The sequence below is a fragment of the Cebidichthys violaceus genome, unplaced genomic scaffold (genome assembly GCF_023349555.1).
Source record: "Cebidichthys violaceus isolate CVI_PGR_0920_01 unplaced genomic scaffold, fCebVio1.0.p SCAF_104, whole genome shotgun sequence".
Lineage (NCBI taxonomy): Eukaryota > Metazoa > Chordata > Actinopteri > Perciformes > Stichaeidae > Cebidichthys > Cebidichthys violaceus.
The window spans coordinates 233,941-247,898 of NW_027176268.1; the positions used below are offsets into that span (position 1 = coordinate 233,941).

Here is a 13,958-nt window from a genome sequence, read left to right on the forward strand (position 1 = left end):
AATATAAAAATAACCATCCTTCTACAATAAAGAGCATGTATTTTCATGATAAATACATTTTTTTCCTTTACCTTATATTGTCATTTTGTTTCCTCATGCTGTAACTCCATAATTCCTCCTTCCGTCTACTCTTTATGTCAGACACAAACAGCATGTCTGTGGGAAATATGTGATTTTTGGCTTAATAATAGTCAGGTACATTTTATTTATAGAGTTGTATAATCTGGTTGATTAATCACAGCAGGAACAAACCAATGAGACCTCAACACATTTAAACCTCTAGATTAAAAATAAAGAACATTAATAGTATTAAATATGTTTAGTTTTAATTAAGATCCGAGCAGTCACAAGATGACTAAAACATATTTAAGTTCTACATAAAATGATATTATGTTTTAGATCTACTCTTCTCTCTTTAATCCTCAGAGTAGAACATGTCTGATTAGCTTAAGGGGAACCACTGGATCCACGTATTGTTTAAATGTGTAAACACAGAAATAAAATGGTAATCTGAGATCACAGCATGTGTTTTCTGTTGTTTGAGTGCTGCTATCTCATCTGTAACAGGAAGCTCTTAAAACATCCAATTACATTTGTGTCGACAATGAGAGAAAAAACTGGAAAAGAAGCAATGTTTATTTCTTCATCAAGGCATCACAACTGGTCATCGATTCCAGCCATTAAAATTACAACAGAATTCAAAGTGTGTTGACACAATTAAACTGTACGTTTTTTTAAACTAAAGTTACCGTAAAAAGAAACCTTGTGAAGAAGGTTTTGAACCAAAAAGAGTGCACAGCCAGAGTACCAGCGCATCATTAAAAGGTGTCTGGACCGGATTTGACGTGGTTCTTTTTGGCAGCTGATCGATATGAAATAAAGTGTTTGTCAGCCACGCCGGGGCTGCTGGGAAATTCTTCTTCTCCACGCAAATATCACAACATGTGAAATTGCAGTGGGTCTGCAACTACATACAGGTGTAGTTATATGTGTACTGGGAGTGAACAATATAAATATTCAGGATTGTTGTCAACATCCCAGAACCTAAAACTTATCAAAATACTTCACCGCACATGTCCAGATTTTTGCAAAAACCCTAAATTTAACTACTTGTTCACGGACTCAAAAAAAGTGGTTTCTTCATCTCAGAACTGATCGATAAGTTAACTACATTGACAGAGAAGACAGAGGCAGTATTGCACATACCATCGCATTCCTCATACGACGTTCAGACACAAACACGCACTCATAATAGTCCGTACACACCGAGTCACTCAGTCAGGTGATCACACTCTCAGTCACATTTACATATTCACAATCAGAAACACGCCCAAAATAATGCTCGATGTTTAGTGCCTATCCCGAGACACCATAAACAAAACATTCTTTGACATTAAGAGAAAACAAACAAAAGAAATATAAACATCTTTTCCACTGACAGGGCCTGACCAGTGTCTCCTGACCCTGATGAGTCCAGATCCATCCAGGCAAATCCAGTCCGGTCCAGTCCTCGTGTCACGCCTCACCTCAGTGAGTCCATAAAAACATGGAGTCGTCGTCTTCTTAAAAAAAAAAAAAAAGAAAAGAAAGAAAAAAACCCCTCTGCTGCTGTTGTTTCTAACCTGTGTACCTACTCGTGGTTTGTCTGTCCATGTCTGGTTGGGATAGAAGTAGTAGTTGTAGTTGTAGTAGTAGTGGTCGTGGGCCGGCGTCGCCTCAGTCTGGATCAGTAGGTGTTGTTGGTGGGCTCCCTCCCCGAGCTGAAGAGTATGTCGGCCTTCGAGCTCATGAAGTACGTCAGCAGCAGAGATGTTAGCAGCACGCCGACACCCACGCCCAGCGTCAACATCTGGAGTCAAAGGAGCACGACAAATTTAGATTGGAGCGGTTTTAAAGGCACTACGTGTAGAATTTTAACATATTGGACTTTGGCGCCCCCCAGTGGCAGACGGCGGTGCACTGTTCCCGCTACACAACTTGTTGTCTTGTAATCAGATTTAAACCGTTGTGGTTTTCACTCTTCATGACCGACCGGCAACACACCGCCAGATCTTTCACCACGAGGTTTTCCCGATTAAACATGTCGGGTCTCCAAACTACATTTTCTCATTAAATGACACGCGAGAAGTGTCAACATGTTAATGTTGTTGTTAGCACATTTGTTCACAAAAGATCCTGTTTCCACACGTCATTACTATTTATAGCCTGGTTCCTCTTGGTGTGTGTGTGTGCGACTTAAACAGTAAAGTTCCTATTGTTACAGACGAGCCCTCCCCTGGTTTCACCCTCAACCCGTGACTTGTGCTCTCATTGGCTGTCGCTCCCTGACAGGTAGAGATATTTAGCCTGCCAGATAACAAAAGCACCTGTTTTCATCAGACCTGCCTCACATTTCTACATACCGTATTCTATCAGAATCATTTGAAAGAACACGTACACATTGTGGCAACGAGACAGAGATAACAGAGGGGCAGGGTTTCCTTTCATTTCAGTATGATGCTAAAATGAACTTGCAGAGACTTGAACCTTATCCGATGTTAGGTGATCCATCACTGTCAGCATTACGTCTGCTTTGTTGTTGCCAGAGCGCCATTATTATTGTTAGTTTTGGAAACCCTACTGTTTGACTGTGGAAAGCACTGCACTGCACTCACAAGCAAAAGTGCAGACAAATCTAAGTAAGAAGCCAAACAATAAGCAGCGTGGAGACCGTGAGAAAGAGCATGTATATTTGGGACATTGTTGCATTTAAAAAGTGTTGCTGTTCTCATCGACCGCAACAAAGAAGATCCCTCTAAACAGTCCCTGCTCGTCATTGAGTCTTCCTCAGTGTGGCGGATCGCCTTAATCAAGTCTCAGCAAGTCGATTTTCATATCCTGTTAAAAGGAATAAAAACCTGGAAGCTCTCACATGTGGTCAGTATTGTAAGAACATCCTGGGAGTATGCTGCTTGTATAATGTTTTTACTCTTCACAAATGTAAATTAACTGCAATATAATCGGATTATTACGACCCAACCAGCGCACTAGTTATCTACTTGCTTCCAGAAATGTCTTCTCAAGAACGGTTGGTGAATGAGGCATCGAACGGTCCAGACTTCCTGCACCACGTGAACAACCACGGGCCATCCACCAAGCACAGGAGTGGGTTTTAAATCTGCATCACGTGTGTTGATGACGACTGAAGCGAAGGTTTACCTCCAGTTCGTGACTCGCCACCAGGAATATGCGTCCCTTGATGGACTTCCACCGGGACTCTGTCCACGTTGAATAGTCTTTGGAGGTGTACTCCCGCAGGTCGAAGGCTGGGGACAGCGCTTTGGAGAGGCGGGCCGTGGAGCGCGTGCAGAACCCCTCCCTCTCTGTGCTGTTGGGAGGCGCCGCGCCTTGAGCCCACAGGTAGTAGTACATCTGAGGGAGGAGGCAGAGCGGGGTCGCAGGGAAATAAATACATCAACATTCATCATTAAAGATGAGAAATATAATCAAAGGTGGGCAGATGTTACAGTTCCAATAGAGCTCCTAATGCACCTTTATTCTATATTTATCCAGTTGTTATATATTCAAAATGTAATAACTACATAACAGCATAAGCACAAGTTGATGTCACTTTGTCTTCATGTATATCTTGTCCACCAATGTTTCTATAAACTGCAGGTTTTGAGTTTAGCTAAACACATTACTAGAGAGAAACAAGATTCATTGTGTTTTATGGCATTTGTATTCTATGTCATCTTTATATAAATCACATTGTGCTGCAGTAAAGTTGACTTGATAAAGAGATAATCTGCAACTATTTTAGTAACCGATAAATCTGGCTTCTCTTTGTTTTTAATGACAGCTAATTTCATTTTAAGTGACCTTATGAACATCTTTGGATTTGTCCAACAAAACAAACTATTTTGAGATACACATCTTGATCTTTTCTAATACGTTTATAAATGTATGTATCCTTGTTGTATAATTTGTCTCAAACTAAAGTAAATTAGAAAAAGGTGCTGTAGGCCTCACATGTTTGGTCTCTTTGTCCTCCTCGTTCTCTCTCTGGTTCTGGCAGTTCTCCTGTGTGACGTTGACGATGCTACCCGTCAGGTTAGCCAGCAGGTACTGGACCAGAAAGGTCGGCTCGCTGGACTGCTGGGCCACGCCGACGTAGAAGTTGGTGGGCCTGTCAGCTGAGAGACAGAGGACAGAAGAAATTCAAGTTTTGTGTCTGGAAATACTGTAGCTCGCTGAAACGTCCCCTCTGGACATGCATGCAGGGCCGAGGACTCAACAGAGCCAATGTACCGTCTCCTCGGCTTTGTCAATAATGAAAAAAGGCTTTCCGACTGCCCTTTAGGCTCCAATAACACAAGCAAGCAAGAGTAAATATGTCAAGTACAGCAGTAACGTTACCCCAGCGGCTTCAAAACAAAACATTTGTATGAGTCTAGTAAATAATCAATAAAAAAAGGATTAGCTTGTGTCTCAACTCACTCAGGTGGCTCATGAAGTCAGAGGGGATCAGCTGCTGGAACCAGGAGTTATTGGACCGAACGAGGAAACCGTACAGCATCCGGGTCACCTGAGGGACAGGAAACAGTTCAAACAGAGTCAGTCGCCTATACAATGTGTCATTAGTAAGAAAAGACTTCAAAGCATGTTTCAAGGGACCAAAAGAGACAGAACAAACTTCAATAGAGTAATGGAATATGTAAAGGAAGTAAATAAAAACGGTGTCATGTGAGCGTAACATGCAGGAAGGTGACGCTTAAACAGTCAAAACAAAGTTCATCACCTCCTAAATACAAAAGCTTTCTAGGAAACTCATTGTAAGGAAATTAAAGCAACTTTTGATATTGTATATCGGAAGATAATCTGCATTACTGGCTTAAATTCTCACCACAAGTGGTTGAAGAAACATCAATATTTTTAAAACCTCTACAACATTAATTCAGATGTAAAACACTAATATTACTGTTTACTAGACGTTGACTTTAGATAAAATAAAAAAAGCACAAATTCATATTATTCAGGTGGAGAAAGCTGCGGTGATGACAGGGGACACATATATAGCATTAGTGAACTTCCAGATGAGATAGCTGAAAACATATTTGACTAATTGCTAGATAAATCGTACTATTTGACGGTCTGCGTTAATGCTGTTGCGCTGGCTTTCCGCTCCTCCTGCCTGTACGTACAGAGTCCGGGCAACCATGGTGGCCACCTCAGTCAGAGCCTGAAAGAAGCATGGAGAGAAATGCAGAAGATCTTCATTTAGTTGCTTCCCAACAACAGCTGAGTGAACTTCTCAATAATAAATTAAACAGTAACAGCCTCACAGCTTAAATATTACCAGACAAGTTTGGACTTGACTGAACTGACTGAGAAGTCAGCAAACAATGAGAACGGGTTTGTGATTACACAACTGGTGAAAACAACCATGTAATACAGTAGCTGTGGATAACACATGTACAGCAGAATGACTCTGCAACAACGTGGAACATTGGTGATTAATTAGCTTTACCATGGCAGTGTCGGTGACAAAGTCAAGCTGCTCCTCTGCCGTCAGGTTCGATGGGTAAGATATGTTCAGGTGCTCGGCGGTATCGTACATACTCTCGTAGAACCTGGAAACAGAAGAGGAAAATAAATTAACAAAACAATTCCTCGAGGCAACACGGGTCCCATGATGACAAATACGTGTAATAGTGCGAGTCACCTGTTGGTGAAAGCAGACTGATGATCTTCGATAACGACTCCAGGGATCGGACGAGCTCGCAGGAAGCGCTGGAAGGAGGAGGGCGGGAGCGGCTGAGAGACATTAGGCTCCTGCACTGAGACGTTTAGGTCTGTGGCGATCGACTTCAAGCTTTGGATGAGCTTCTTCACCTGAAACACAACAAAAGAATTAACGTTACACATCCAGTAATACACACACGCTGTGAGCTCAGTGGTTTAAACTCTGCTCTGTTTAACATCCAAGTTTACTCCGAAACGGTCATCTAATATTTAAATTTGAATTTTTTATTTTATGTAGCAGTAGAGCTTAGGGAACATTTCCAATTGTTTCCACATCTGTTCCTGTCTACGATACAACAAAACACTTTTATATACACTATTGTTTACTATATGGTCAATATGGTACCTCTAGTTTATTTTCCTGCCTTTTGTTGTGTACAATACATGCTTACAATGCGTATAGTTGCATCTTATTGTGTACAATACATGCTTACAATGTGTATAATACTCTATAGCAGGGGTATTCAATTAACATTCCAAAAGGTCCAGATTGAGAAAATCTCCTCGGGGAAAGGTCCGGAAAATTACAATAATATCTAACTTGCGCTATTTAGTGCCATGAAAAAAAAAATATATATATATATATATATATATATATATATATATATATATATATATATATAAATATACATACATATACATATATATATATATATATATATATATATATATATAAATATACATATATATATATATATATATATATATAAATATACATATATATATAAATATACATATATATATATATATAAATATACATATATATATATATATATATATATATATATATATATATATATATATATATAAATATACAAGAAGCCTCGTAGTAGTATTCATTCAGAGAGAACCAGGACATTCTGATGTAGCATTTCAAAATTAAAGTCCTTCAAAATCACATGCATGAGCTAACTTCAAATCACTCAATCAATGAAGTAATTCATTTTAGAAAAATGAATTTCACTGAATTGCCCTGCAGCTTTAAAATCAGTTCATTCAGGTGTGAAGTGATGTCAATCAAAAAAGCCACGATATTATATTTTTCTCATCTTCTAGCAAGAGAAATGTGTGAGCATGGACTTTATCTGTGGTTATTAAACCACTTGTTTCAGCTCTATTATCTCTGTTAACATCATAGTTGGTCAATGAATTAACCTGTTAGGATTCTGATCATATTGGGCTCTTAGGTTTATTTTCTGTGTCTTCATTTCAGATGTGAGTGAGTACGTTTGATCTAAAGAGTTGTGCTTTGTCTCGTAGTGGTGATACAACGGCGTCTGGGTCCGGATCCGGACCGCGGTCCGCCTATTAGTGACCCCTGCTCTATAGTATAGTATTTTTAGTTAGCCTCTCTAATCTATACATCTGTTTGTACATCATCTGTGCTGCTGTCACATCTTCTGAATCGTTCCAATCTAAGGCACTACACCTCTTTGAAAAGGTATATTTAGGGACAGCATCAATTATCAATCAGCTATCGATCTAAATAAGATTTGTACATGTGTTGTGGGGTGTTGGAACAGTGATGTTTGAGAAGGATACAAACCTCTTCCTCGACACTGCTGTTCTTCCTGGACACGGGGTCGGAGTGAAGCCACAGCTTGGAGTCAGCGCGCAGTCCAACCTACAGGGAACAAATTCAACACACTGAAATACTAAACACACACACACACACACGTACAGAAACATAACTTATGTCTTATAACGTTAAAGTGAAAAAAAAAAGGGTCAACTACGTATTCTTAACTGAATCTGTTCACGATGGATCAACATGTTTGACATAAAATACACACCGTTGGAAATGTTGTAATAATATAATAATGTTTTTACAGTTTATTATGGTCATGAGTCATGTTTTTTTCTGTTTATTAATGAAATTGTTAAAATAGGGTTAGTTATCATGTATCAATACTTTTATAAACCAACCAAATTTTGTCCACATAGTATAAAAAACGATAAAAAAAAAGGTAGCAGAAGTTGGAAAATAGTGATGTTATTGTTCAGATAGATTTTAGGAACCAAACCCTCGGTATTTTATTGCTGCTAGTATTAAAAACGTAATGTCTCTGTAAGTATTACTGTCTGGCAGCCTGAGCAGGTTGATACACACAGAACATAGAAATGTACACACCTGTCCAACCTCCAGTACTGAGTGAATGTTGTCCAGGTCCACAGCAAAGTGATTGTTCTGCATATCATACACCATCCTCGAACTGCCGATGTAGTCAAAGGTTTCCTGGAGTCACATTAAAAAAAAAAAAGAACAAAGAAATAGATGAGTACGGTTGGCAGCAGAACGATACATTTTCTCCGGTGAATACGGTGACGTGTGAACGACTGACCCCTTGAAAGAAGGTGTAGAGGATGTTGCGTGGAAGCGAAGCCTCCTGGGTGGCATTCCGCAGAGCGTGAGCGGCCGCCAGCAGAGCGACAAACCCAGAGACGCCGCTCTGTGCTCCCGGAGCGATGTCGAAGAAGAAAGACCTGCTGTCCAACTGCAGGGAGGAGAGGAGATCCATCAAGCAGACATCTCATCAAGGTAAGGAGTTAAACTTGCAGTGACCTAATTATTAATCCCAGCATGAAGCAAACTGTGAGGGAACGCCGCCCATCTGGTCGTTTGATTTACCACCGTTATAATGCATTTAACGGTGTTCATGAACTCACAAATGTTGTACTGCGGTGAAATATGGGTGCAGGAGTCAGGACTCAGCAACTCACCCTGGCTGCTGCTACGACCACGCTCTCCCCCACCTTGTGGCCCTTGACTGTGTTGTTGAGAGGCTTGGTGGAGGCCCAGACATTATAGTCACCCAGTGGGTCACAAACCATCTCTAAAGGGAGACACAGAACAAAAAAAACAGTATAATCATTGGATATTTTCTTGCATTTAAATAGATTTTCTAGCTGACAAAGTGTGTAGCCTTTAAAAATGTCATTTGCATACTAAGTAAACCTGTTGTTCTTAGATATGTATTTGTGTTCTGTACCTGGGCTGATGCTGAAGTTGATGTCATTTCTCCTCATGCAGGTGGCCGTGTCGGTGACGGCCGACATGTGGGAGAAGAGCTGCATGGCACACAGCGGGTACTGAGGAGTGCTGCCGTTCACCGCGCGGTTATGGTCCATGTAGCACTGCGGATGGAGAACGGCATACACATAAGGAACCTGTTCGTGTGTGGGTTCCATTACATTAAATAGTATTTTAAGAGAATCTCAATTAGTTTGCAATCCTTCAGAACAAGTTGGAACGTCTATAACTGGGTCTGGTGCTCTTGCTCAGGGGCACACTAGCAGGTCTGAACACAGCAGTACTCTAAACGTCCATGTCTGGGACTAAATTCATCACTCTGACAGTCGGGGTTCAAACTTCAAACCAAAAGCTTACAGGAGAGTTTCCCTCGTCTACCCAGCGATCGTATCGGAGACAGGGAGCAACCGCAACGTTTTAAACTCATAGAAATAAACTGTGAATTCAGCCTCCGGATAAAGTCATTTAAATGTTTCAGAATCCACAAAAAGTCACCAACACAGAGCAGTTTGCTGAGTTTTAATCTGAAAGAAACTGAAAGCTGAGATAAAAACTCAACATGAAACCTGCTGCTGAGGAAGAGAACCAAATCAACACTTTCACTGAATCAGAGGCAGAAATGCAAAACCCGTTCATCACACACACTAGAGTGGGAAAGCAGCTAAAGTTTTATGGGTTCTGAAATAAATCGTCTCAACATAATGTGTCACAACATGTTGGCTCCTGAGAGAAGATCTTAATGCTGCTGAAGCTTCACAGGCATCGTGCCTAATCTCAACCACTACTGGGACAAGTTCAGATCAGACTCTTTGGAACTGCACTGTTTTTATTCTAAAATAGCTGGCAACTGGAAAACAGCGAGACAGACATTTTGGAACAGCAGAGACAACAAAGTGATGACATCAAATGGGATTAACAGACAGAATATGAACTTCTGTTGCTTCCTGTCATATTACCTGCCGTATGACCTGAGTGTCATTGTCCTCTTTCAGAGAGAAGATGGGGAAGTCAAACTCCTCGTAGGACAAACCGTTTCCCGAAGGGTTCCACACGGTCATGTTACAATGGGCCATGGCTGGATCGTAGCTCTCCGTGTACACGCCTGAGGGAAATACATACAGTTCATGTCAGCAGCCGAGATACTAAATCCGTCCACTCATGAAGAGTGGAGGGATTTCTTTAAAGTATATAAAGTGAATCTGGCTCCTCAATTTCGACAAGTGAGCCTCTAAATATTTTATTCTGTGGTATTTCTTTTTGTTTTTGACCAGCTGTGAAGTGGTTCCGGAAGTAAAAGTCTAAATAAATGTCGTTGAAACATTGTTTTCCTCAGCCGGGCATGAAATTCACCCGGTTGAATCATCAGTACAACTGAATTATAAAACATCTGATTCTTTGATTAAAAAGTCAAAGGCCTGTGTGCACATAAACTTCAGCTCAAAGTGCATTTCAGCATGAAACATTCAATCTCTGAGCTTAAAATTCTTTTAATGCGCCACAAAAGAAAAAACCCCAAACGCTAAAGATGACAGGAAATACAACATGCAGCAGTAAATCAACTCCGTTTTGTATTCTGGGTCAATTCTGGATTAATTAAGCAGCTATGACGCCATGTTTTGTTCAGAAATTAAGACGAGAAAACATTTTGAATACGCCACAAATGTGAATGACACAACTCTATTTACATCCACTGTTATTTAATATTATAAAACAACAGTATTTAAAAGCATTGAATAGGAGATTTTGAAGCTCTGAAGCTAGTTAAAAAAGTAACTCTCATATGCACACATGCAGCTTTGAATTGATGGTATCAAACTGAAGAAAATTAAATATATAAAGCGATGAGACATTAAATCTGTGTTGACATGACTCTACAATGTAGCAGAAACTGTTCACACAACATTAAAACAGAATCCACTACAACGTGTTATTTCATGCGCTGAGCCCTCTGAGGATCATAAATAAATACATAAATGTCTGTAACGGGTTTCATACTGAGGTACAAGTCTGAGCAGGCAAACCCTTCACCCACCTGAGTTCTCGTTGGGACAGTTGGTGTGCGGAGAGAAGCCCTCGGGGTTCGGGATTGTGTTTGCCGCCACAACAGCAACGCCCGCCACCCTGCTGGAGCCGTTCTTCAGCTTCATCATGATGGACCTGACAGGCGGACGGACGGACGGCACGGGGCAATGGAAACGATACGGGTACAAACACAGGTCAGACACGGGTTTGAAACCTGATTCAACCGTCTGTCCTCAGGGGTAGACGGTACATTTCTGTTACTGACAGCCCATGACTGATTGAGTTTTACTGCCATGACTGGATGTTATACTTTACCCCCCCAAATGCTTCTCTAAATAGAAAAAGTATTCTATAGTTGAAAGAAATACTACAACTGTAAACTCTTGATTTCTGACGTGGTGACACATTGAAGTGCACCAGAGACCTTCCTCTCTAAGGAACTAGTTAGAGGAGCTTCCTCTGCAGGGTGAGACATTGAAGTACACCAGAGACCTTCCTCTCTTAGGAACTAGTAAGAGGAGCTTCCTCTGCAGGGTGAGACATTGAAGTATACCAGAGACCTTCCTCTCTTAGGAACTAGTAAGAGGAGCTTCCTCTGCAGGGTGAGACATTGAAGTATACCATAGACCTTCCTCTCTAAGGAACTAGTTAGAGGAGCTTCCTCTGCAGGGTGAGACATTGAAGTACACCATAGACCTTCCTCTCTAAGGAACTAGTTAGAGGAGCTTCCTCTGCAGGGTGAGACATTGAAGTACACCAGAGACCTTCCTCTCTAAGGAACTAGTAAGAGGAGCTTCCTCTGCAGGGTGAGACATTGAAGTACACCAGAGACCTTCCTCTCTAAGGAACTAGTAAGAGGAGCTTCCTCTGCAGGGTGACACATGTTCACTGTACCTGGTAAACAGCGGAGACTCCAGGATAACCAGATAAGGAGGATTGAGACCAGAGCGCAGGACCCAGTCCAGGTTTTCCTCCGACTCGAGCACATGGAGCACGCCCACATTACCTGACAAATGGGCTAAAATCAGAGAGAGGAAATTTAGTATCAGCATCTGTGAGGAGATACAACAGCTGGTAAAAATGTCCTGAAAGTTTATCTAATCAATGTGGGTCCACCAGACCTCTTCCACATTAAGGGAAAGGTTTTGGCTGCTGGGGCTTTTTGTAGTCTAACAGTACACTACAGTATAGCAGTACACTGCATTTTAACAGCTTTTCATAGATATCGGAGAAAATTTGCCTGGTTTATCTGCAACTTATGTGCTTTTCTCTTCTTTCGAAAAACCATTTCTGACTCTCAGAGCCACAGAACTGATTTGTAGGTTTCTGCCTGGAGCAACAACACAGGAAATACTTTAAAAACACTTTTTAATAGACTGAGTAGTAAGCATTTTACTACAAAAACCAATCCAAAGACAGACAGCCAGAGGCCATAAGAGGCACACACTCTTGATTTAAGAGTTGCAAACTGTGTATAAAAGTACTTGTTACTTGTCACGAGTGTCCTAGTTTGCATGCTTGGATTCTTGTGACGAGTACAAAGCATCCCTTTAATCGGCTGCTTTACTCACACTGGCATCCTATTTGATGTGTTGCATTGAGCAGTCGCACACACGGGATAGTGTAATTGAGATGCACATAGATCTTCTTTTCCACGGAATTACAGCCGACACCTGCAGGAGAAAAAAATAAAACTTCAACAACTGCACAAGCCAGGAGAGCAATATAACATTAGGGCAGAGCATTTACAAAGACCGCAAAAGAAAGAAAGAAACACAGAGAGTGGGTTTTAATTCTTCAGACAAACTTAAAGAGTGACATCCTTCATCCCTCACTTGGTAAAAGTACAGTCCTAATTTTAGACTCGAGACTAGAGCCCCTTTGTGTAAATCCTCTTGCATATGGGCAGATTACCTTTTCTCTGATACAATGGTGGCAATTAAGACAGATATATTTACTTTGGTTGCCCTCTTTCCAGACACTAACTGTCATCCATCGGGTCAACATGCAGTTACACCAAAATGTAGCTTATTCGGCTCGTTTCACCTGTTAGTCCACTAACGGTTACATCACTCAAAGTAAAAACAGTAACGTTACAGTTTATAAATAGATAAATAAACGTTTTAATTGAAACAAAGTGCTACTTTAGGTGGCCCACCGATATGCCGAATTTACCAGGGCACCATGAAGATGTGAAAATAACTTAAGTTTGTGCTTCAACTGCTTTGTGACAACTAATTCAACTTTAAACGAGGAAATGGTTTATGTAGTTAACGGTCAAAGCATTTAATCCCTCGAGCGCATCACGAGATGCTGGGTGGCTCGTACCAACAGGGCAGAAACAATCTGACAGTCTTTAGCGGAAAGTCGTCGAAAAGACATAACACCATTTTTTTTAAAAGACTTATTTCTGAATTTCCAGTTGACATAAATTGGTCAAGAATCGCTGCACTGAACCCCCCCCCCATTGTGAAACTTGTATTTAAAAACCCGGCAGCTGAGATATAAGACAAAACAGGGCAGCTTTTTTGGCTAACGCTTACTAGCCTAGCATTCGGCTAGCTCCCGAGCACAAAGAAGTCCATCAAGCTAACCACTTCGTACAGAAACACACTCTGCTAATAAAACAAATACGCGGACACGGAACATGAGAACTGTTCGAATACAACTTACCGATGAAAAACCAACAAACTAGCAAATTAACGAGCCATTTGCTCGACAGCAAATCCATCTTCCTGGTTCGAAAAGCAGAAGAAACACAACAGTCGGTGTTGACTTGGAAAGCGTCCGGGTTCCGCGGTTTGGTTCCGCTACCCTGAAAAGAGACGGACTCATTCAAAATGGCAGCTCTGCAACAGGAGTAATTGAGTTTATATAGACATATATATATTTTGTAAATAATAATCATACATTTAATAACTACTTTCTCTCCTTCCAACACCTAGCGTCCTTGTTTAAATGCAAAGGCCCAACATAATGCCAACTAGAGTGATTCAACTCTGTACTCTTTACTTCCCTCATGACTCAGCTCTGCGGTGAACTTTGCATACTCTACCTTTTTATACATGCAATAAAACCATCATCCCTAAGTGTCAGTGGCCACAAAGCTGTGCCCACATAC

At 40.9% G+C, this 13,958-nt stretch overlaps 1 protein-coding gene across 1 annotated transcript; it reads right to left on the reverse strand.

Moving 5' to 3' along the window:
• Positions 1–618: 618 nt before the first annotated feature.
• Positions 619–13,835, reverse strand: ncstn (nicastrin). Its single transcript, XM_068731455.1, has 18 exons — positions 13,748–13,835; positions 13,511–13,652; positions 12,409–12,510; positions 11,732–11,855; positions 10,848–10,972; positions 9,772–9,917; positions 8,775–8,919; positions 8,506–8,618; positions 8,127–8,279; positions 7,916–8,020; positions 7,331–7,408; positions 5,705–5,874; positions 5,510–5,612; positions 5,123–5,221; positions 4,480–4,567; positions 4,012–4,175; positions 3,199–3,411; positions 619–1,849 (listed from the first exon to the last, which is right to left on the reverse strand). The coding sequence occupies exons 2-18, from the start codon at positions 13,566–13,568 to the stop codon at positions 1,727–1,729; spliced, it is 2,109 nt and encodes a 702-aa protein (XP_068587556.1). The 5' UTR covers positions 13,569–13,652; positions 13,748–13,835; the 3' UTR covers positions 619–1,726.
• Positions 13,836–13,958: the final 123 nt, after the last annotated feature.

Excerpts from the sequence above, each read along its gene's own strand:
- ncstn (XM_068731455.1), bottom strand. The coding sequence starts at position 13,568 with ATGGATTTGCTGTCGAGCAAATGGCTCGTTAATTTGCTAGTTTGTTGG. Across the intron at positions 11,856-12,408 it reads ACATCAAATAGGATGCCAGT|CCCATTTGTCAGGTAATGTG; the intron begins GTGAGTAAAGCA and ends CTCTGATTTTAG. Across the intron at positions 5,875-7,330 it reads ACAGCAGTGTCGAGGAAGAG|GTGAAGAAGCTCATCCAAAG; the intron begins GTTTGTATCCTT and ends GTTGTGTTTCAG.